The 25981-nt window shown below is 37.6% G+C and overlaps 1 protein-coding gene across 2 annotated transcripts in view; it reads right to left on the bottom strand.

The window, feature by feature from the left end:
* The window catches only part of MPP3 (MAGUK p55 scaffold protein 3), a 98230-nt gene that overhangs the window by 53535 nt on the left and 18714 nt on the right, over window positions 1–25981 (bottom strand). For both annotated transcript variants that reach the window (XM_034415416.3, XM_087893955.1), the window contains 3 exons: window positions 14146–14283; window positions 12002–12083; window positions 9496–9581 (listed from right to left, as the gene is read on the bottom strand). In XM_034415416.3, coding sequence (XP_034271307.1) covers window positions 9496–9581; window positions 12002–12083; window positions 14146–14283 — 306 coding nt within the window. The remainder of the gene's footprint in view (window positions 1–9495; window positions 9582–12001; window positions 12084–14145; window positions 14284–25981) is intronic.

The following is a 25981-nucleotide window of genomic DNA, read 5'->3' as shown; positions in this document are numbered from 1 at the left end:
ACTTTAATTTAGGGACTGCAAAAGCTAATCTGTTCAGTAATATACTGTAATCTGATTTGGTCTCTAATTATTTTCTGCTCTTAAAGTTTGCCACAGTGAACACTATGAATACATTTAGGTCTTTTCTTTTTTTGTCTTTCTCTGCCTAATATGAATCTCAAGCACTGGCAATTTGTCTCTACAATTTGTAGCCTGCAATTCTCTTCTTTTTGTAAAACTGAGCTTTGCATATATTTTACATAAAAAAGGTCTGAGATTCAATACCCAGCATACCTAGGCAGGGCTGGTAAAGATTCTTTTCTTAGGAAAAAAAAACCTGCAATCAAGTCAATGTATGGCAATGGCTTTCTACATAATTCTGCATAATGTAAACTTATAAACTGCAGAAAACAGAAAGTGTAAGTCTTAGCATTTTTGCTTGCAAAAAACAGCACACCTATGGTTACCTTCAAATTGAATGCCCTGGGACTCATCTCTGAATAAGTACATTTATGATCATGCTGCATTGCAGTTTTCATGCCTAAGGGATGACTAGAGCTCTTCCAGTTTCTAACCCAGCACTTAGCCACTAAACCAAACTGACTTTACTCTGCCATTACTTTCTTACTTGAAGGACAAAATAAATAGCTATTTTTCCAATCTGGTTGGAAAGAGACTACATTTGCAGAGAAACCCAAATTAGAGGTCAGCTGTTTTAGGAATCACCCTACATGTGAACAGCAGGAAATGTGTACATGATTCTTATCAACCTTCTTTTCCATAGGTGGACTACATGGCTGATTAGAAAATTCAGTTTATAGTCCAAAACACTGTGCTGAATGAAACAATCTTGCTTCTCTTGCCAAAGTACTGAAACACAATGTTCACAAGGCATGAACACACTCTTCTTAACCCACTAAACATGTCCTGGGAGGACAGCCTTTATTTTGTCTTAATGATATTAAAAACCTGACAGAGCAATCAGAGGGACAGCAATTATTCAGCAAGGTTTTTTTCAATCATAATGTGATCATAGTCTGCAAATATGAATAGAAAATATGCAAATTAATCCCATGGGATTTGCATTATTTATCCATGTCTTATAAATACACCATTTGGAACATTAGTGAATAGTCACTTTTCCCTTGTTCTCTTTTGCTAGGTCATATTGGAAGAAACTGAATAACTGCTTATTAAAAGATACCTGCCTTCTCTACTGCAAATCCTGCATCAAATAGAAGGTGGAGTTTGTGCCTTCCAAAGTGCTATTCAGCTGTGGCTGAGCTCATACAACGTTTAAATAAGCTGCATTTGTATAATACATATGCAAAGCTTGGCTAATCTTGCTTAGTTTTGAGGAAAGGGCTGGCTTGGCATATGGTATAAATTACTGTAAACCCATTAGATTAGTTTATAATTCAATAGTTCAATGTAGTGCACAAAATTGAAATGAGCCGAGGTGGCGCAGTGGTTAGAGTGCAGTACTGCAGCTACTTCAGCTGACGGCTAGTTCAGCAAATCAGTGGATCAAATCTCACCGGCTCAAGGTTGACTCAGCCTTCCATCCTTCCGAGGTGGATAAAATGAGGACTCAGATTGTTGGGGGCAATATGCTATTTAGTATACTGTCTTTGGTGTAAGCCGCCCAGAGTCCTCGGAGAATGGGCGGCATAGAAATATGACTAATAAAAAATAAATAAATAAATAAATAAATAAATATTGTGAAGCCCAAGCAATCTAATGTCCTACATCATTATCATCATCATCTTCATTATGGTTCATTGCACAATCAATCAAATCTTCAGACTGGATTTGTCATTTTTTCTCTACCTTTCAAGTCCTTTCCAAGGACCTGGGATATACAGTTGGAGTTGTTTTATGATGTTACAGATATTGTCCCAGGATATAAGGTGTTGTGACTAAAGCTGATTGATTGCAACTGATTGATGGTAAATTTGTCAATGGTGATGATGTTCAACTGATGCTCGAGTTCTTTTGGGATTACAATGAAGGTGCCTATTACTATTGGTACTATCTTTGCTTTCTTATTAGATTTTTATCTTACCTTTTTTATATATTTTATATATATATTTAATATACATATTTAATATATGGTAATAAACTTAATGAATATAGGTAGACGTTGACTTACAGTTCCTTGACTTATGCTGGACAATTTGGCAATTTGAAGTTATGAGAGATACTAAAAAATATACTTATGATCTGGATTTGAAGTTCCAGTGCCTCCCATCCCATCCCATCCCGTCCCTCGCAGTCAGAAGGTCACATTTTGGGCACTTAGAACTGACCACATTTACAGCAGTTTGCAGCATCCCATAGTCAACTGATTGCAATGTACAACTGTTTGGCTGGAAGCCAGCATTTATTTCTAATATCCAGTAAAAAAAAGTCCATTGCAGACAATGGTTTGCTACATGACCATGGATTTGCTTAACGACTATGGCGATTTATTTAACAACTACTGCAAAAAATGTCATAAAATCAGGTTGGGACATGATTTATGACAATAAGCTTGTGCTCAGATATGGTCATAAATCACAGTACTCCTGCCTTCTGTGTTCCCCACAACAATCACCCTGTGAGGTAAGCTAGGCTTAGAGAGTAACTGGGCCAAAGTCACCCAGCTGGCTTTCATGGCTAAACTGAAACCCAGAATCTGCAATTATAGTTCATTCTTTATGGGTTGCTTTTAATTCTACATTCTGTGCTGGATCACATGTTGAGCAGGATATATATACAGTGAATTAATACTTTAAGTATTTAAATGGGTAACAGAATAATAAGTTTGAACATGTTGCATAAACCTGAAGAGTGCAAGCATTTCAGGTTAGCGTCATTCAAATTTGACTATTCTAAAAGGAAATAACACCATGTCACACAATGCTTTTTTCCTGTTTGGCTAAAAAAAAATATGTCCAAATGCAAGTAGCAGTTTGCACACACAACATTGTAATGCTAAACAGACAGACACTCTCTCAGGCAGCAAAAGACGGCTTCTTTGTAGTCCCAAAACGACAAAGCTTAAAAGATTTTCCAGTGATTGCATTGTAAATCTTGACAGAGCTGGATTCCTCTGTTGTATAAGCTTCTACAGTCAAAGCAGAAGGATGGGGACAACATCTCCTCTTCCCTACAAAGAACCCCTTTGAATGACTGGTATTTATTACCCACAATATTTGTCTCATTTGGACAATCTGGATGTCTTCCAAATGAAGTGTAAAAAAACACGCAGACACCTGAAGGACACTTCCCTTCTAGCTCATTTTCATTGTACAGTAAGTATAATAGGACCTGCATCTTCTCATAAGCACACACATGATTGATGAAATATTAATAAATACAGCAACCTAGACTGAGGGCATATCACATTACAGGTAGTCCCTAAAATTACAACCATTCTTTAGTGACTGTTCAAAGCGCCTTACAACCAGTGCTTGCACTTAGAAATGTCATAACATCCCAATGGTCACATGATTCAGGCGCTTGGCATTCAGGATGTAATTGCAGTGTCCTGGGGTCACATGATCACTGTTTACGGCTGTCACAGCAGATTTCCAATAAGCAAAATCAATGGGAAAAGCCAGACTCACCTAAAACTGCATGATTCACTTAATAATGGTAGCAATAAAGGTCATGGTATCAGGCACAGCTTACTTAAGAACCACCTTGCTTAGAAATGAACATTCCTGTCCAGGGGTGAAATGCTCCCAGTTTGGACCGGATCACCCAATCTGGTAGTGATGGCAGCAGGTGGTTTGGAGAACCGGTAGCAAAAATCCCTGCCCCACCCCCCATGCCCAGATGAAGCACGCAATGATCAGAGGCTTTTTTTTTTTTTTACAACCTCTTTGGCCAAAAAAAAAAAAAAAAGCCTCTGATGATCAGGCAACTCAGCTGGGATCGTCAGAGCCTTTTAAAAGCATTTCTCTTTGGCCGAAGAGGTTGTAGAAAAAATGCTTTTAAAAGAAAAAAAAAAACTTCTGACGATCACAGCTGAGCAGCAAGATTGTCAGAGGCTTTTTTTTTTACTTTTAAAAGCAATGCTTTTAAAAGTAAAAAAAAAGATTGCCCACCACAGCTGATCACCCCTCCTATTCACGCGCTGTTCTACTTACCGCATGCCTCCTTTTGGCATGCACTGTGTGTGCGCACCTTGCATTTGGTGCGTGGGATACACTGCGCACGTGCAGCCAGCGAGCTGGTAGTAAACCGGTTCAGATTTCACCACTGTACCTGTCCCAACTGTGGTTGTAAATCGAGGACTAACTGTACAGAACTGTAGGATTTTGTTTTGAGAAACTACCATGTTTCCCCAAAAATAAGACCCTGCCTTTTTTTTTTTTTTTGAACCCTGAAATAAGCGCTTGGCCTTATTGCTATGCGCTCAAAAGCCCGATTGGGCTTATTATCAGGAGATGCCTTATTTTGGGGGAAACAGGGTAGTGAATTACTTTTTCCTTAAGTGTGTAATGCAATCTTATGCCTGTATACTGTAGCAAGATAAAAGCCCCACTGAATTCAACCAAGATTTACTCCCAAGTATGTTCCATACAGGGGTGGGTTCTAAATTTTTTTATTACCGGTTCTGTGGGCGTGGCTTATTTTGTGGGCATGGCTTGGTGGGGGTAATGTGACTGGGTGGGCGTGGCCAACTTTTTTTTTTTTTACTTTTAAAAGCATTTTTTCTACAATCTTAAGAGGTTGCAGAAAACAATGCTTTGAAAAGCCTCTGCCGATCAGGCAACTCAAAGCATTTTTTTAACCACCTTTTCAGCTGAAAAGGTTGTAGAAAAAATGCTTTGAAAAGCCTCTGACGTTCCCAGCTGAGTCACGGGATATTTTAAGGTTATATTTCCTGCTTTTCATGGAGGAGGGGGAAGTTCTCCAGGCAAAAGTGGGCATTAATTAGTTCTAGTTCTAGAACTAAGGCCTAATGAAGCTTCTACAATGTCGGAATCCAGAACTGTCAAGATTGACAATGCAGTCACTTGAAAATATGTTAAGCTTTGACAAGGAACTCGGCCTCAATAAGGAATCCTGTGAATTACTATTCAATAACACTAGGGGAGTCACAGGTTTCCCACCCCTATTCTCAGGGACATATATTACCAGTGGGTAGAGCTAGGTATCAAAGTGAGTAGGACAAAAGACGGAAATGGGTAAAACTGCTCCTTTGCTGTTCTCTTTTACATGATCCTTTCAGTCTTCCCCCTCCCACTCTTTTTCTCTCTCCCACACAAATACATTCAGCTTTGCTAATGCAGCTGCCAATTTCTTTAAGGTGCTGTAAATTGCACCCCTCCTTAAATTCTTTTTAAAACATTCTCACAGAACATTCTCTTGTTCTAGTCCACAGGAAAAAAAAACTAAATCACAGGTATCTTTGAACTTATTCCACAGCAGGAACAGTTAAACCCTACCATATTTTTTTCTTTTGTAGAGAGAAGTGGGGTGCAAACTCCAAACCACCACAAGTCTAGGATTCACCAAAGAGGATTCTACAGCTGTACTGTCATCAAGTGACTGTCCACATTCCTTTCAGTTCAACTCTGACCAACGATTATATTAACTACAGGATTATTTTAACATTAACAAATAAACAGATTAACAGTTTAAATTTAAGCGCAGCTACATAAAATCAAGTGCAGTACAATTTCCACAGCCATTTTCCATAATATGTTCCTTTCCAGAAGGAATCTCAGCTTCTAGAATCCCTACCAACATAGGCAAGACAATAGCTGAGAATTTGGGGAATTATAATTTCAACAAATGAAAGTGAAATCTTTTCCCCAAAACTAAAAGTAATAGTGCAATCATGTATGTGTCTCCTCCAAAATACTGTAAAACCCAAAGCTATCTGTTGGGCTTATTACTAAAAAGGGATTTAAAGAATTTTGGAGTTTATTTCTGCTTCTGAATCTAATGCATGCATGAAAGAGTATTTTGTGTCCTCAGTTCTATACTAGCATCGAACCGTTCTTTATTTGGAAAACAGAGCAAAATATTTGTAAGAATGCATATTTTAAATTAGCGTGTTAAAATGTGTATATTACTGTAAAAGAATCTTTATGTAGATTTCCACCCCCACCCCCCTGAAATAAACAGATTTCTACATAAGCAGGACAGAATGAACAAACAAATAAGCATATACAAAATAGACAAGAACTGAAAATAATCAGCTTATTACAGCTTTACTCCCACATAGTAGGAGAAAGACACTCTAGGACTGTAACCTTATAAAATGCCCAAACCATTTTTTAAAAAAACATTATTTTAAAATATATTGAAACTCAATTCTAGTTATTAAAAAAGGCTTGTACTCTTTTGGCTGTGTCCTTAAATCCAGGCTTAAAACTGAATGTCAAATTCTTAATGATAACCAGCAAAACATTTTCACAGCTAAAATGAAGAAAATGGTCAGTTATACTCATTCCTAAATGTTCAGGAAGGACCAGACACATTGAATTTCCTCAAGTTTATGGCAATTATTAACCCTAATCTTGCCACTACACGGCATGAAAAGAGATAGGCATACTTTAGATCCACCGAAAGAAGCTTTTTCCTCCACCACCTTGAACAGATTTGATTTTATTCTGAAATAAAAAATGTAGACGCTTTGAAATCTCACCAATAATTGCAGTAGGTTGGTGGGGTTGGGGAGGGTGGACAAGAATCTAATATTTGCATGTTTTCCTCAGAAAAACCTTGTTGGTTGAAGAGACCCTACTGCACATAGTTGCTTTATGCCAAATTGGTCTTAGTTCATATAGTTATGTTGATTTTTATCTTGTCCAGTATTAAATACTCTGATTGACTCCATGGATCTGTTCATATAGTACTTAATCAGATCAGTTATATACCTATCAGTTATATTTACATGAGATGGTTGGTACCTTGGTTATTTTTAACCTTGGTTATATGGGGAAGGTTGTATCCATAGGGTTTAGCAAGTTGTTCAAACAACTTGCTAAATTTGTTTGGTTAACTTATGATCAGCTTATTGAGTGAAATAAAGAAATTGGTTGATAGCATTAATAGTGTTTGGACAAGCATATTCACTGAGCCTTCTGAATCCCTTTTAATGGGAATTGTAGAGATTTCAAGCCCATTAGATGGAGATGCCAAGAGTTGAACTTGAAATCCTTGGCTAGCAACTTCTCTGTTTCTCCACCAAATTAACGAACTTCCATTAATTCTTCCAAGAAATTGCAACACAATACAGTCCCAGCATAGACGCCCACACTTAATTGTAGAACACATTGGCTCAAGGAAAAACACTCCTTCATGACCCTCTTTAGAACATCCTGCTTTTCATTGTGATGACAATGGAGGAATCAATGATATTTGATGTTTTTTCCTTATTTCCTTATTTCCTTTTAAAAAAGGAAGGAAAGCAATGCTGATGATTCAGGTGCCCTTGGTGACTCTATATTCTTACCCACCCACTATTTGCTTAATTTGGAAGAGACCTTGAGAATGTCATTGGCAAGTGCAACAGTTACATGTATCTTATTTTGAGCCCCTCTGTGTAGGAGTCACCAAGCATGTCATTTCCTCTCTGGCATGGAAGAGGTATGGCTTGTGACTCCATAATTAAAGCAGGGAGAGAGTAAACAGATGTCAACTAGGATGACTGGAGAGTATATTTCCAGCTTTAAGACTCTTTTGGAAAATACAAAAATCAGTTATGGAAAGTCAATGGCTATTTGGCATTTGCTTTCTTACTAATTTTTGGTAGATTAACCCATAACCAATTATGTTCAGTTTGGAGGAATACTAGGAGTTGTCATATGTTGTGAATATGCCATATGTGAATATGGCATATTCACAACTATGTCCCAACACAGACTTTTTTCACTGCAACTCACTAGATGCTTTGTCCTTTCAGTTTTCATATAATTAATTAAAATTGAATGAGAAGCTGGCCTAGTCTCACATTAGCATCCAACATTCTCTTTATTTTCTAGATTGTTTTGGAATTCCAAAAGCTACCTTAAAAAATAAATATTGAACGGCAATGGTGTTACCAATATTCTCTATCCAGTAGAAAAACTATTAAATTTGGGTCACATATAGAAGTTATTATGCTTGGCCACAAACATTTGAACAACCATTACTAGGTATCAAAATAAAACTGGCTACTACTTTTTTGTAGTTATCCGGAACTACCTACAATATGTAGTAGTCCAGATCAATGTTAATGGCTGAGATGCAACCAGATCCATGGTGCAAAATCCTGCAAAAATACTAAAAGGAAATTGAGATATACAGAGAAAAGGTAACTGTCTCCTGCCATCTGCTGCTTATCAATGTTTCTGCAGTCCAGATGTGGAAGCTCTACGCAGAAAGCTCTCCTGTTTGCTTCCCTTTCGGTAAATGCATGGCTTGTTCCACTTCTTCACTCCACTTGCCAGTCATTTTGTGACAGCACTTATCACATATTCTTAAAATTACAAACCTACCCACTAGACCCCACATTTCTATCTCTAACAAGAATAATAGTATTTTTTTTTTCTTTAGAAGCATTGGGAACCTATCAGCAAAACTTACACCAAAACAAAAGTATTTCTCCATGTATCCCAACATTACCTACCCTTACTAGTAATTTTCTCCAAGATTTCAAGTGGAATAAGTTTTATGGATTCATTGATATTTCATCCTTTTAAATTGGCAGTATGAAAATCAAAACTTGTATATTTGGATTGTGCGTGTGTGTGCATACATACACACACACACACACACACACACACACACACACACACACATATACACACACAATCCCGATGTTCATTATGCATCCTGTGAGTGAGTAAGAAACAAAGAAAGTAATGTCTACTAGCAGCAGCTTTTATAAGCAGAATCAGAGTGGGAAGATATCATATAAATCACCTAAACCAACCACCTGCTCAGAGCTGGAAACACCAGTGTTTCTTAACCTTTAAGGGACATAGACTTCAGCTGGCCGAGCTGGCTAGTGAATTCTGGGAGTTGAAGTCCATATATCTCAAATTTGCCAAGGTTCGGAAACTTTGCACGAAAGCATCTCTGAAAGATGCCCGTCTAGTCTCTGGTTGAAGACCTCAAACAAAGGAGGACTTGTAGTAAATCAACAGTCTTCCTTTAGAAATACAATGCCCAAATAATCATGCCATCTTCTTATTTAGTTGATAATTCAACTAATTCAACTATTTCTCAACTATGTGGAGAAATAGTTTTACTTATCAGAATCTATTCAAACATAAGTCCCAAGGAATAAAAAAAATATTTATTTTCAGGCAAGTTTGTATGTAACTGCAGTCTTCAGCAAGCTGCCATTACCAATTTGCCCATCATTAATTATAGTTTATATTTTCTGATTTCACATGACCCATTGAACCATAATCTAACCACAGTATCCCAATTTTTGCCCAGAGTACTCGCTAAAATGCAGTTGGCTATTTATAGCTGAGTGTGTTCTTGTGAACTATACTTATGTGTGGAAAAGGCAAAACAAACCAGAATCTGGCTAATTTCTTCCGGTCGTTTGTGAAGTACAGCAATTCCATTAACTTCCCGCAATTCATCTCCAACATGGACAAGACCTAGGAAGGAAATAAGAAAATATGAGATCAACCATCCATTCTAGATAGCAAAACCTCCATATATGGCATGTAGCAACTCTGATGGCTCACAATAGAGAAGCAAGTCCCATCCCAATTAAGAAAATGTCACTAAAAGCCCATTTCCAAACCTGGGACCAGAAGAAACAGAAATTAATCCCTACTCATCTGTGAAGCTCATCAAATGATCTTAAAACAGCCATTCTCTCATGTTTGCATGTTGTTCTAAGGAGAAAAGTGCTTGGTGAAGAGATGGGATGGTCTTGAGCAGAAGCCAGCAACCATATGTGTCTCCAGTTCTGACAGTTCCAGGAAGCCTAGGATTAAGCCACCAGAAATTGGCAGCAAAATGGAGATTTGTAGGCATAATCTCTCCCAACCTTATCCTGTTTTGGCAGTAACTACATGTGTTGAGCCCACAGCAGAATTTCATATGTATTTTTGTTTGTATGTTTTTAAATCTGAACAGTTTGCCACCAAGCAACTCTGCATTCCCTAAAAACAACTTAAAATAACAATCCTTTCCTGCTTTAGAAGGAAGATGGGATACAGATTATAAAATCATAATCTTATATAATAGGTTCCTTGTTCCTAATTACTAATCCCTAATTACTGAGTCAGCTTCTCCACTGCACAATGTGAAAAGAAAATATGTCTTGGTTTCCTATTTTTTTTTTATTTGTTTCCATTTATATACCGCCCTTCTCCAATAGGACTCAGGGCGGTGAACAGCCGAAATAAAAACAGAACATACAAAATTTAAAAGCAGTTTAAAATGATTAAATATTTTTGGCCGTAATTTAAAACAACCCAATTTAAAATCAATTAAAATTAACTCAAAACTGTGGGATCAAGCCAGCCCGGCTAGTTGAAATAAATAAGTTTTCAGGGCCCGACGAAAAATCCGGAGGTCTGTTATTGTACGTATCTCTGGGGGGAAGTTGTTCCAGAGGGTGGGCGCCGCCACAGAGAAGGCTCTCCCCCTGGGGGTCGCCAGCCGACACTGTCTGGCGGACGGCACCCTGAGGAGGCCCACTCTGTGCGAGCGTACTGGCCGGTGGGAGGCTATTGGTGGCAGAAGGCGGTCTCGTAAATACCCTGGCCCTAAGCCATGGAGCGCTTTAAAGGTGGTCACCAATACCTTGAAGTGCATCCAGAAGACCACCGGGAGCCAGTGCAGCTCGCGCAGGAGAGGTGTCACATGGGAGCGCCCCGTCACTCCCATAATCCCCCGCGCGGCCGCATTCTGGACCAGCTGGAGCCACCGAGTGCACCCCAGGGGGAGCCCCATGTAGAGAGCATTGCAGTAGTCCAGGCAGGAGGTAACGAGTGCCTGAGTGATCGTGCGTAGGGAGTCCCAATCTAGAAAGGGGCGCAATTGGCGTATCAGGCGAACCTGATAAAAAGCCCCCCTGGCCACGGCCGTCAAATGATCTTCTAAAGACAGCTGTGCATCCAGGAGGATGCCCAAATTACGAGCCCTCTCTGTGGGGGCGAGTGATTCGCCCCCAATAGCCAGCGATGGCGCCAGCTGGCTATATCGGGACGCCGGAAGCCACAGCCACTCGGTCTTGGAAGGGTTGAGTCAGAGCCTGTTTTTCCCCATCCAGGCCCGCACGGCCTTCAGGCACTGGGACATCACTTCAAGGGCATCGTTGGGGTGGCCTATCCCTGGACTATATCCCTATAACCAGATCTTCCTGGCTGAGCATGATGGAAGGCAGAGTGAAAGAGCATCGGTGGAACCACAGCTTCTACAACTTAGTTAAAATATTAATATGTCATTTATAGTTCAAAAGAACTTTGCATCCCCCTTCATCAAAAATTGAAATTGCTTTACTGTACTTATTCAGCCCTTGGCTAAATTTTCAAACAATTTAATCAATAATACTCATCATCTCTCTCAGCTTTCACTAGAGCTTTGTTTTACAAAGCATGGAAGGTAGTGCTCTGGTAACCCTTCAAGAAATATCATTTTGAATAATCTTTGGGTAACCCACACAATTCTGGATACTCCTGTGGCAATAATCCATAAGAAAGGAATCTTTCAGAATTATAACCTACAACTTCACCTCGAATTTTGCAGGCTACCAAAAATACACCCTTTTCATGCTTGGAACCACGTATATCTGTTAGAAGTTAATTTGGCAGGCTTGTGTTGGCAAATCAATCTGGATATAATTCAGGAACAGGAAAACATAAATAAAGGTGTTATTCTTCCAATTCAAAAATGTCCAAAATTTCCAGCATTAGTGCTATGACCCGCCTGACTTTGCCAAAGAGAATCAAAACCTCATGTGTTTTTCAGGAAAAATAAAAATCCTAAGATGACTCAGAGAAATCTGGTCCTCTCTCGTGTGAAATTTTTAAAAAAAGGAATTTTGCAACTTAGGGAAACATACCACTGCGATCAGCTGCCCCTCCCCTCATGATGCGGGCAACAATCACAGCCCCTGTCTGCTCATCCCGCCTGATTGTTGCACCCTAAAGGAGAAACAAAAGATTCATCAGTGCACAGCTCTAGGCTTGGCACATCAGAATAGGCTTGGTCAATTAAGCCTAAAAGAAAAACCTCCGTGTATATATAGTGGTCAAATACAAGCTGGTGGGGAACCTAGAGCAAGATATGAAAACAACAGCCTCCTCTCACTTTTTGATCCCACTCAGCAATTAATATTCATTATGACATTGCCTCTGGAAATTCTATGTAGCTGTCACGGTTAATAGCTATGGCTAGTTCTATCCTCTGTGAATTTAACCGGGTCCACTTTAATACAACCTAAACCAAGAAGTGAATTCTATTTATTATAAGATGCATGAAGAAATGTTTTCTTTTATCTGTCCTGCTACATCTGCTGCAATTCCAGCTGATCCCCGAATACTTCCTCTTATTAATAACAGCATTGTTTATTAATAGGAATATTACATTTTTTTTCAGGATAAAAGCCCTCACAAGGTTAGTTATATCTTTTTTTAAGAATAATCATACTATAACAATATTCAATACACCATTGAGATAGAATAAATAAAATATCATCAGCAGATTGAAGCATTATACTTTAAAATGAACCAGTGCAGGCTGCAATATTTAGTTCTAGAAACCCATAAAGAGAGGGCTGTAAATCAATCCCAAATCAAGACATTCCCGGAGATGCTAGTATTCCCTGATGATTCTGCTAGAGCAGAATGAACTATATCCAGTTCATGTTTTTATGCTACATATAGACTTACTTAACGACAGCACTGTTTGTTGACAGTTTGAAGCTACAACAGTGCTGGAAAACTAATTTTACAGCTAGTCCTGACATTTATGATCATGGCAGCTTCCTCAGTTACATGACTGAGATTTGGGCACTTCATAACTGGCAAGTATGTATGATCATTATAGCATCCCTTGTTCACATAATTTCCATTTGCATACTTCATAGACTAATCCTGACAAGCAGAGTCAATGGAGAAGCTGGCAGTAAAATCACACAACATGGTCACATCATGTCTCATTTAATGACCATGTTGCTTAGCAACAGGGTTACCAGTCCCATCTGTAGTTGCTAGGCAAGGACTACGTATATGATCAATTCCTATGTGCCTATCCCGTTCTTGAACATAAATGTAATTCATGCATTACTTACAGGGAAATTACTTTTATAGATTCTGAAACTGAGTTCACATCTCAACAATGACATATATAATTATGGGAACACCCCGTACAATTTAAAATAAATCAAGAACATGGCTGGCAAAATATGTATATGAGACACAGAAAATATGTATTTTAATAGAAAAAGTTCAAGAAAATGTGGATATATTCTTAGATTTAAAATATGGGAAACATGTAAAAATGAGTTCAAATTAATTTCACATAGAAGACTAAGAAACTGATAGATTTCCTCTTTATTCACATATGAATGTTGGAACAAAACCCAGAGTTATATACGCTGAGCTTAAAGCTCAGACAGACGATTTATCAGATAAGTTCCAAATATTTAAGGACTTTAAAGTCCAATACATCTTTAGTTACATCTGTATATTAACAGAAAACCAAAACAACTGTTGCTGAATAAGGGACTAACACGAATTGGATCACAATTCCCACAATGCCCTGCCATTGGCTATGTTGGTTTGGGTTAGCCATAGTGAGAATGAGGATCTACCAGCTTTGGATTCCAAAACACTAGCATGAAATCACTAATGAACCTGATTGGCAGCCAGTTTAGAGCACAAGAGTCAAAATACTTCTTCACAGAATAACCATGTTTACACAACATACTAAATCAGATGGTGTTTGGCTTACTGTGTCATCCAAATATGAAAACATGGACATTTTATGGGTAGGAGAGAAGCTGTTAATCATGCTGGAAGTAGTCAACACTGCCAAGGAGATTCATCCCTACAAAGAATTTTGCTTCTCCATTCCTTTTCTGTTTTCATCTGGAATCATTTTTACATCTAAAGAATGTCCCGTACTTCATGCATACAGTAGTTATTTTAATTGCAATGGAATCATTAATAGCTTTTTATTCTTACCAGCATCAATGATACATACCAAAGGTTCTTTATTCTTTACTAGGCGAACTATTTTCACTGATTCTTCATCAAAATCATCATCAATATTATCCAACAATGGAGGAAGAACAGGGTCAAAATTCTTCTGAGCAACAGTATCATGCACAACAAGCATTGCCTTGGGACAAAGGGAGACAGGAAACAGAAAATAATAAAATGAAAAGGCAAGTGAAAACAGAAACAGATCAGAGTTTTCTTCAATGCCCCTGTGACTGTGGAGATATAGAAACAACACTGCTTCTCCAGGGCCTGTATTACAGAGACATTTGTGCTAGCTTCATTTCACCACTACAGTATAAATATCCAGGGTGCACAGGAAAATTTTATATTTCTCTGCTGCTTGCAAATACTAACTAGTTATAAACATGTTACCAGGTTCTGCACAGCATTTAAAATCCATCAGATGTCCTGTGCCTTAAACTAGTTTTAATGTTTTCATATATTTATCTAATGTCTCTACCCCTGCGTATAGATTTTTTTTATATTTTCTAGTATTTTTTAAATGCATTTTTTATGTTTCTTAATTTTGTGAATTTTTTGTTTTAATATTTTAGGTGTTTAAAAATTATTGCTTGTATTCCACCTTCATTGTGTTGGACTATAACTATAATAAAGATTTGATTGATTCATTCATTCATTGGTTGGATTTCCTCACTTGTTATTTCCAAGCAAAATAGTTACATTAGGTTAAAAAAAAAAAGTAATATCCAGATGCTTTCTTTACAGTGGGCTCCGTTTCATCACTGATCCCACTTCAAGCTACTTCAACACTGTTCTCAAAATAACAGTGCCCAATCTTCATAATCAACAGCCAACATGACTATTTTTGTAGAAGATGAGGGGAGCTACAGTCCAACAGTTTTGTAATAAAGCTTTATGAGATAAACAGATTAAAGCAGGTAGGTTTATTCTGGGTCATTATATCTCCAACTTTTATGTTTGTCATCTGTATCCATGCAGGGCAGTGAACAGGCTTTCATAATAAAACTGGGACTGTTCAATAAAACCCAATTTGGCAACATAATCCAACTTTTACAAATATGGAACTTCAAAGTATTTCAAATAAACTTGTCAGCCCATTATCCAAGACACCATTTTAAAGTTCTTATTTATTTGCAAAACCTAACTGTTACATAATGTATAATTAAGAAGAAAACTTCCACAGGCTTTGATAATTATCTTGCCCCAAACACAAAACGTGGGAGGTGGGAAACATTTCCAGACAATGGTTTGCTTCACTTGGAACATTCCTAATGTTTTCCAACAAATTCTTCCATCTTTGTTTCCATTTGTTAAAAATCAGATGGAATATTTATCTGATGCCTTTAGGAAAATATATTATCTGACAGGATAATATATTTTACCTGGTATTCACCTGATTCACTTGATATTCCAAACATATTTAATTAAAACATTTGTCACAAATACCATAAATCCATACCATAAATAGGTTTATTTCAAATCCAAACATGAGAAATTCCACTGCCTACCATCAAGGAAGTCTGCAGTCAAAATAAATGATTTAAACAAGTATCTTTAATGCTTCTTAGGAATAATGTATTCCAGACCTCAGTTCTTCATGATATTGGTGCCAGACAGATACTATGTTTTGTTTAACAATTTGAAATTTGGTACACTCTTTTTGGATTCAGGAATTTGTTTAATAAGGATGCTCATTCCTTTTTCCATTCTCTTGCCTCATCACCTTGTCCAATAAAATTTGTCCTACATCTGTCATTTATTCAATAACATTTTTTGGACATAATCAGTCCATAGAAGCAGACATCATTATTGACATTATTGAAACTGTGGCTATTAATTTCTGACTCCATTTTTCAAAAGTATTTTGAAAACTGAATACCTTCAATATTTTCATTTTTATAAAGTTTATATTTTACAGGCTTGCATTTTTCCTCTAAACTAATCTTTAGATTCTTCTAGTGTCCAATTTTTGCTTTACTACCCTTGCCAAAAATGTTATGCTTTCCAAAAACTAAAACAGATCTATTCCCGACAAGAAACTGCTTATTCTTTATACTTAATTCTAAAGTCTTATTGTAGTTTCAATATTTCGAAATTACTTGGATCCTTATTCCATTTTTAACTTTCTAAGATCAAAATCTTATTTGGCTATTTATTTCAGATTTTTTTTAAAAAAAATTAGTTTTATAATTAATATTCCTTTTGTTCAGAATTGAAGATAAGCTAACCCAATTCTTTTCAATTTTTTCAAATTTGTTGTTTGAAAAATCTCTAAAAGCTTTACAATGGTTAATAGGCAATTTCCGGAAATGATTAGAAAGTGAGGTTTGCAAATTTAATGTCATTTAAAAAGTTCTTCCCCAGTTGCAATCAATATTGTTGATCCTGTCCCCTCCTAATGTTCAAACCCGCAGAAAATGGAAAATTCCTCCTTTGGTCTTCTTGCGAGAAGCAGCTGTCCAGATCACATGCAGACATGATCCAAGGAACAGGCCTTCTCACCAGTTCCTTGGTTTTTGACACAGTTGTTGGCTTTGCTTTCACAGAACCATCTTCAGTTTGACATACTTCCCCCCACCCCCACCCCCAGGGAAGTGCAAATGTCAACTGGTATCAACTTACAATTTGCACTAAATCAAGTATTACACTATTCAAACTTGTACTAATTGCAACCTGCCTGTACAGTGTTAATGCTGCATTGTACTTATGTCAAAATCTGTTTTCGCTGGAGAATCTTAACTCACTCTGCTTTCTAGCACCTCGTATCTGATCCTAGCAATTTGTTACCATGATTAGGAAACCCCATGGGCTTGAGAGTCAGCTAGTTAGTAGGCCCTTGTGGGCTGTGGTTTTCAGCTATTGTCAATTGGGTTTTTAACTTCAGCTGTCCTTACAGTTTTTCTTATGCTGCTTTGATGGCATTTTAATTGTTATCCATTGTTAGCTTTCTGGCATTGAGTGAGGTGAGCAGCCATGCATATCAAATCAAATCAATAATTAATTCAAATACCAAATTGTTGATATGTGTCATCAATAGAATCTTAGTTAACAAGAAAATTTACCATCCTTGCCAAAAATGGCAATCACCGATTGGCTACAAAATCTGTAAACTATCGAACTCACACATGTCAGTGCTTGTAACTTCCCATTCTGAAAAATAGTGGCGTTTTTCAAACTTGATATCTTTAAATGTGTGGACTCAGAATTCCCAGCAAGCAAAGAATTTTCAGAATTGAAATCCACCCAGTATAAAATTGTCAAGTTGAAAAACACTAATCTAAAGTGATTTAACAATAAACAAAATAATCTAGAATAATCTTCACTGCGCTTTAAGTAGATTTAGAAGAGTTAAGAGATGGCACCACTTGTCTTTTGAATTTGCCTGCCCTTGTTAAGACATTAAGCCATATTCTGAGTTTGGTATTCAATCCCAGTATTAATTCACTGCCTGCAACAGTTGTTTGGATGACATAATCACTTAATTATAAACTGACAAGTTTGATCACTCAGATACCACAACCAGCTAATTGGGGCATAATGGCTTGCAGATGAGTTTCAAATTAAGGTCTCTAATCATAGTTGGTCATTTAAATTGGTTGCTGGGCAATCTCATATTCAAAAATAGCAAAACATTATAGTTTATTTAACTAAAACAATGATGGCTCTGTTTTATATCAAACCCAACAACAATCTGTTATTGTTGAAGACACAAGAATAAATACTACCTATTAAAGTATCATAAGGTTATCCAAGGTGTCACACAAACATGCACAAACCAGTCCATTTTTTGAATATCCTTATTTACCATAACTGTATAACAAACCCACATGTGAATAAGTGTTTTCATCTGGCTGGCCACTATGAGAATAGAATGCTAGATCAGACAGATAATAAGAAGCACATTCTTATTTTTGCTTTCATGAAGAAACACTAAAACCTAAATTCTTTCTAATCTTGTCTTTCTAATCCTCTACAATCTTTAACAAAAGAAAGCAATATCTGGAATCACATTAAAAATCATTTCTCTACATGATACTTCAAGAGATAATTTTCTGATTTGCATGATGCATATGTGTGTACAAGAAAAACTCGACTGTCTTTGAATTCAAATACTCTTCTTCATTCCTCTTAAATTGTTTTTTCCTCTTGTTCTTCTTGCATGTTTTATAAGATCCGAGATAAATCTAAAAAGAACACAATCCTTCTGCTTGCAGAGCAGTATTAAATATTTCATACAATGGATCCAAGCTGGCAGTCATCCACAGAGCTACAATTGAGCCCATAGAAGAAGCATTTTTCCACATTTCAAGAAAATACAGCAATCTCAGAACAAATAAATATACAGTGATGACTGGAAGAAAGAGATAGGCTAGGCAGCAACCATGCAGGTGCACACCATTAAAAAAATACAAGAAGGAATGCTAAAAATGAATAAGTTAGTGAACTTCTGTCAAGAAATATCAAAACTCTATATCAATAGTATTTTAGGTAATATTAATAGGAGTCTCACAGACCGAGCACCATCACAACATTTTGCATGCGCTTCAGTTTAGTCAAGGTTTCAAAGTTGTTCCAAAATTATTACAATCTAAAAGCTGACAATACTGGTGGAAAAGGAACACAAAAGGAGAAAAGGAAACCTGAATACAAGGTTATTTACCTCAAGGAAAAATAGCTTTTCAGAATTCTAGACAGAGAAATCCTTTCCCCATCTACTTCCTAATTATTTTAAATTTGAGATATTAGGAACTGTATGTGTGAATGTCTACATGCCAAGCAAGCATGGAAATCCTACTCATCCTTGTTGCCAAAGAGTAATTTTTTTAAAAAGGTAATAACCTGTCTTTAAAAGGCCATGGTGTTTATTTTATCCATTCCAGCAGAATGTATCATAGTTCGCTGACCATTTCTGAATAGAAAAACCCACTTCCGCTGGATATAATAGAAAGAAACAATTGGAGAGAGAGGAAGCTTTACCCATTCATTCCCTGTTCTCTGTTTTTCCAAAGTAGCCCTCAAAACAGTTCCATACATTTCTGTTCTCTTTCTTTCCTGGGATTTCAGCAGCTAGGTTGGCACATCACACTAACCTTAAATCCAGGGTAACAAAAATATAATTGCTGTATTCACTTAAGAGACAATGCCTAAACAAATAAGCATGTTAATGTGATGGCTTAGTTTACACAACACACTAAGATAATGGATGGTTTTCTGCAAGATGCTAACCAAAATCCACCCAACCCCATTTTTAATGTATTGTGGAAATCCAGTTACTATGTACTTGCTGGCAAACTTAAAACACATGCTCTGTCTCAATAGAGGGCAATTTTCTAGCATTCAGTGCCAACCTTTGCTTTTTGTCCTGTCGGGGTTGTGGGGGCTTGGTTTGTGATCTGATGATGATGTCATAGGAAAAGGTAGGGCCAAATGCTCCACTTGTTTAGGGTAATACTGAAAAGCCATTAATTTATATTTAATAGTATCATGGTCACATGAAATATTAGTTCCATTTTATATCACTTCAGTAAGACCACACCTGCATCCACTTTTGGTCACTATGATACAAAAAAAAATGTTGAAACTCTAGAAAGGGTGCAGAGAAGAGCAAAAAGGATGATTAGGGGGCTGGAGACTAAAACATATGATGAACGGTTGCAGGAAATGGATATATCTAATCTAACAAAGAGAAGGACTAGGGGTGACATGATAGCAGTTTTCCAATATCTGAAGGGATGTCACAGAGAAGAGAGAGTCAATCTATTCTCCAAAGCACCTGAAGGCAGGACAAGAACTAACAAAAGGAAACTTATCAAGGAGTGATCCAATCTAGAATTAAACAGGAATTTGCTGTCAGTGAGAACAATTAACCACTGGAACGGCTTGACTTTAGAAGCTGTGGATGCTCCATCACTGGAGATTTTCAAGAAGAGACTGGAAAGCCATTTGTCTAGAATGGCATAGCGGTTTGGACTGGAAGACTTCCAAAGTCTCTTCAACTCTGTTTTATTCTGTATTCTGTACTTATAAGGAGCATTTTTTGCTCCCTATAAACTATATTCATTTGGGGAAAAAAGCTTGGTTTTGGACTGCATGGATATCTTAAATCTCAGCAAGATTTTTAATCCACTGCGTTTTACCCAAGCTGTTACAATGCATCTCTCTCCAAGGTTCATCCACATATCTTCCTTCCTTTAGGATGGTGTACCTACCAAATGTTGAAGACGTTTCCTCATAAGACAACTTCTGCAGCTTGCCAGTGTGTGACTGAAGCAGGAGCAAAGAGATCCAGGCAAGGAAGCAGTGTTTTCATAGAAAGCTGGAAGAAAACTTTCCATTCCAGACATTCAATGTTTCATAGAGAATTCTGTGGACAATCGGCCACCTGCTGGTCTCTACAGTCCTCCACTTATGACCACTCATTTAATGATTATTCAAAGTCACAACAGTGCTGGAAAAAGTGACTTACAATCAGCCCTCATACTTAAGAACCCTTGGAGCGTCACCATGGTCACATGAACAAAATTCGGGCACCTATTAACTGGCATATGTTTCCGATGGTCTCAGGGTCACATGATCACCGCTTGAGACTTCCCAGGCAGCTTCAGACAAGCAAAATCACTGGGAAAAGCTATGGTGATTTACTTAAAAAGGAAAAAAAAAGGTGATAAGATTGGTGCAACCCACTTAATGACAAAAGTTCCATCCCAATTGTGATCGTAAGTTGAGGACTACTGTAATTGGCCTGGAGCAGGACTGTCCCTTCGCCCAGCTGCAAGTTCTTCTCTTCTTTGGTCATTTCTGTTCTGGCTGCCAGAGAGAACTGAATCTCATCATACCAGGCTGTTCTTTTCCTTTTCTTAGTTTTGCCCAGAGGAATACTGATCTCATGAAAGATCAACAGTGCATACATAAGGAATTGATATTCCCATCAGTATACAAATCAAAGGGCTCTGTAGGAGTCTCAGGGGAGATCAAAGGCAGAGAGGAAGAAAAGCCTAGGAGGAGAAGGGAGGCTGTCTGTCAGGGTTGGCTAAGTCTGCACAGAACGTAGTCAGCACACCTGAATGTGTTCACCCGTGTTACATCCCCTGTGTTTTCACAGGGTTTCATTCCCATGAGTATCACTTGCTGACTATAGACATTTGGAAAGAAAATGATTGGGAAAGAGAGGACTGTGATCCTTGAAAGGCAGAGGCACTGCACCAAATAAAGTAATTGCTGGAAGCCAGTCTGTTCAGTGCAGACTAGCTGCTGCAAAATAAGGAATGATGGGGAAGGGAAGGAGAAGGTAAATATTCTTAGCACCTCGTCCCAGGCAAAAGCATTGGACAGCCTTTGGTCACAAAGTTGAGAAACATGCAAGGAAAAGGGCAGTGGGAGGGCTCCCAGTGCTCGCAACGAGAGATAGCAATAGCATTTAGACTTATATACCGCTTCATAGTTTTACAGCCCTCTCTAAATAGTTCACAGAGTCAGCATATTGCCCCCAACCATCTGGGTCCTCATTTTACCCACCTTGGAAGGATGGAAGGTTGAGTCAGCCTTGAGCTGGTGAGATTTGAGCTGCCAAACTGCAGCTAGCAGTCAGTAGCCTGCAGTGGTGCACTCTAACCACTGTGCCACCTCAACTCTTGTTGTTTTCTGCATTTTTACAGCTCAGAACTTTGGATCTCCTCCTCTGCCCCAAAGCACTGCTTTTCTTCAGCCCATAGATTCATTCACCGCATAGAAAATAACATGTGTTGCACTAGCTCTTCCAGCCTCATGGCAGAGGTACAGTAAACAGACTGCCATTTTCGGGCAGTGATTTTCAGAAGTGATATAATATCCTTCTGTCTCAGGGAGGGGGAAAAAGCACCTTTGTGAGGGTTAAACTAGAACCAGGCTTAGATATCTAAGCAAAGTTCATTACAAATGCAATAATCCCCATTTAGGATGAAGAACTTCTCCTACAAAATCTAGGTACCTTCCGCTCTCTATTCAGCATACATGTTCCAAGGTTTTAAACCCACATTTATTTTTAGCAGATTGGTTAACAGGACTTCTCAAATTCTTCTATTGTCATGACCTGAAATAGTTCTCTGTTCCCTGACTAGTTGGCTTAAATACCTCCTTTCTCTTAAAAAGCACGAAAAGCCAAAGAAAAGGGTCAAAGGAGCTGGTCCTGCCCCCCACCACCCCCATCCCCCAGGATGCCATGGACTGCCTGTGGCTCATGACTCCAGGACACCCATTTTTGCAGTTTATGAGTCTTATGTAAACATATACTTTTTATATTTTAGATAAATACAGCTGCATAATTACATATGTCTGCCACCTACTCCCATCCCTAGCCAAGTGGAGAAGAACTCTTCATTGGGTGTATTAAATGTAATCTCTTTTAATTTTCAATTCTTTTGTGCACAGGCTTTCTTTTAAACTAGTAGATTCTGAATTTATAATAGACCTCTGCAATTTGAATGCTTTGTCTTCAGTTTCTTAGTCAGTAAAAGTTATTAAAACACTCTCATTAAAACCATGTTTATTATCTGAATATTCAAATCTAATGGGAAGGACATTCCCTTCCAGAGTAGGAGAATGAAGTTCTAATATGATCACAAGAGGGAACAACTATTTCTGTTACAGAGAAAGAATCTGGACCTAAGAAGCAAAGAGTTTAAATAAACATCAACAGGGCTGCAGGGGAAGGTAAATAAAATTGCAGGTTAGCAAAGGATGAAAAAAAAGCAAAGTTTAGCAGCTTTCAATTCCTATCATCTGAGCACGTGCAAAGTGCATTTTATGCTTTATTAAAAAAAAGCTTTCGTTTCCATCATCCCTCCTTTCCCTATTCATCTTCTGAAGCAGGGTAAATTATTAAAAGCTTTATTCTACTTTTCTACCATGCAAGATATTAAAGACACAGAATAAAAACCCTAGGGGATAACTATATTGCAGAATTCAGGATAGACTTACCCATTAACCTTAAGGAGCATTAGAAAACATTTTTTTAGAAGGGGGGGGGATCCCAGGCAGAATGGCTTTAAAATGAGAGCTATTGCCTGAGCATGGAGTCATACATTCCTAAATACTGTCTTGCCCATGACTAGAGAATCAGCAGGAATGCAGATAAATGGATCAATAGGGCAGACCTCCAACATTTGGGAGCAACCATGGGGCGGGGGTGGGGGATGTCAAAAAGACAAGATAGCAGATTCAGTGTTGCAATTCAGTCCTGCCTATTTTGTAAGCATTGTCATGTGCCATAAAAAGGGAAAGCCACCATTTAAGCCCCACACATGGATTCTGGTATCTGGGAACCCTGCTCCCAGTGCATGACTCTCTGCCCAGGTTCTGGAGCTTCTCATAGCTGGGTGGCTGGACAAAGATTTTATGATGACAAGGTCAACCTCTTCTCTGAAACATCCTCCTGAATGTTTGCCTTGCATAAATGTTGTCATCTTTCTGGTGTCAGGCACTGCCAATTGTATTTTTCCTCCTATGGCCTACAGGCCCAGAGTCACAGGTTGCTCTCTACTCCTCTCTTCTTATGGCTAGTCCTACTATTAGCCAAAGTGAAGCAGCCATTTCAGGCAACCACAAGCTAGAACCTTAGCAACTTTAACATGTATGACTTCAACACCCCAAATTTCCTAGCCAGCATGTGTCTTGGGTTTCCTTGGGGAGGGATGGGCAACTGAGCCTACTGGCACATCCCTCATCCATCCCATCGCAACATTTGCATGTTCCAAAAGTGAGTATAGCTGAACATTTCAGTCCCATCTTTATTTTGGAGAGTTGGGAAAGTGTTTGGGGAATGCAACTGACGCCTTCCAGCTTACAAAAGCATAAAGCATCCTTAAAAACCCTGAACCCCTTAAAATTAAGCCAAATGTTCCTAAAGTGGGGGTGTTAACATACAAAATGGATTACTTTTAGAAGCTCTTTGCCTGGGATTTGACTGTAAATCCAAGATGTTCTGATACTTCACTTTTTAGATCCGCCTAAACTAGACTGGGCAGTAATCTCACAGAGAGCAGGGCAGCAAATTAAGAATGAAACCATACAAATCAGTTGATTTGCTGCTGCCATAAAAAGATGCAAATGAGGTAGTCCTCAACTTATGACCACAACTGAACCCAAAATTTCTGTTGCTAAGCAAGACAATGGTTACTGTATTTTTCTGAGTATAAAACGCACCTTTTTACCCCCCCAAAAGGAGGTGAAAATCTGGGTGCGTCTTATACACTGAATGTAGCCCCACCCGCCCGCTGGCCCCCACCCTTTGGCTTGTGCCTCACAGCAGTTACCTCCTTGCAAGCAAACAGCAAGAAAAAACAGTTCCTTTCAGCTTCAGCATAGACTAATTAGCACAAGTTGATTGGATGGCTCCCAACTCTCAGCTGATTTGCTCTCAGCTATTTTGTGCAAGGCTCTGCTGCTTGCTGCAAGGAGATAAATTGCTGGAGCAGATTTTTTTTTCCCCTTGTGCTAATCAAGCTATGCTGAAAGCAAAACTGAAAGTAAAGCTTTCAGTAAAGTAAAGTAAAGGCAAAATTAGGCAGAGGCAGAGGGAGATTTTTTTTTCTTCTTTTTCCTGAAAGAAGAAGTAGCTGCAAACAATGGGAAATTTAGGGCAAAAGAGGAGAGTTCAAGATTTTAAAACGCAAAAGAAAAAAAGGAGAAAGAAAAAGGCAAAAATAAAAATGGGAAGGGAGAAAAATAAAAGAAATGAAAGAGAAAAATGTTATACATATTTAGAATTAAAATATGAATAGTAATAAGAAATAAATGGGAAATCATGATTGTAAAAATGAAATGAATAATAATTGGAATATTTGTCTTTGTATTTTTGAAATCTAGACAATGATAAGTTTTTATTTTTTTATTTTTTTAGAAATATGAATAAGTATAAACTGTAACAATTGAAATACCTTTAATGGTATATGGGGATGAAAGTAAAAAGGATTAAATTATAGCTTGGATAACAGCTAGAACATTTTTAAATTTAATTAGGGAAATTGTAATGATTGAAATATTTTTAATTATATATTGTGATGAAAGTAGAAATGATTAAGTTGTGATTTGGAGGATTATATGGGCAAAACTATGTGGGTTTTGGGAGAGTTTAAGATGTGAAAATGAGTAACATAAGAGGGGAAAATTATTTGGTTTATTATTATTGGTAAATATAATTAATTGATTTGTAAGAAATTGGATTGCATGGAAATAATTGGAATATTCGTGTTCATATTGATTAATATACAAAAAAAGATAGTTATGTAACTAATTGATTTATATTAAAATGTTGAATTTGTATTAAACAATTGTAATATTACATAATTAACCCACATTGACTATGATAATTACATAATCAATGTGAGGATGGATATATAAATAGATGACAATGGGAAGGGGTATAATATAGAATAGAAGGGAAAAATTGAATTTGATTAAGATTAGAGATGAGGATGAAGGGTAATATTGGGTTTTTTTAAAAAAAATAGATGAAGAATAAATATGGCAAAAAGGAAAATTGTAAATTTAATTGAAATGACTAAACACTGTTTTTAAATTTGTGAACCAGCCATATACTCTGTTCAAAGAAAAACATTATATGTTTGTATGTGTGTTTGTCTAAAAAATTTAAAAAAAACTTTAAAAAAAAAAACCAAAAAAGGTAGGTGCGTCTTATACTCCGAAAAATACAGTAAGTTTTGCCCCATTTTATGACTTCTTGCCACAGTTGTTAAGTGAATCACTGCAGTTGTTTATGTTGTTAAGTGAAGCTGGCCTCCCCACTGATTTTGCTTGTCAGAGGGTCCCAATCACATGACCCCTACATATTACAACCA

The sequence above is a fragment of the Pantherophis guttatus genome, chromosome 4 (assembly GCF_059756535.1).
Source record: "Pantherophis guttatus breed Tessera chromosome 4, ASM5975653v1, whole genome shotgun sequence".
In the NCBI taxonomy this organism is placed as follows: domain Eukaryota; kingdom Metazoa; phylum Chordata; class Lepidosauria; order Squamata; family Colubridae; genus Pantherophis; species Pantherophis guttatus.
This window is presented reverse-complemented; position numbering and strand designations above follow the sequence as displayed.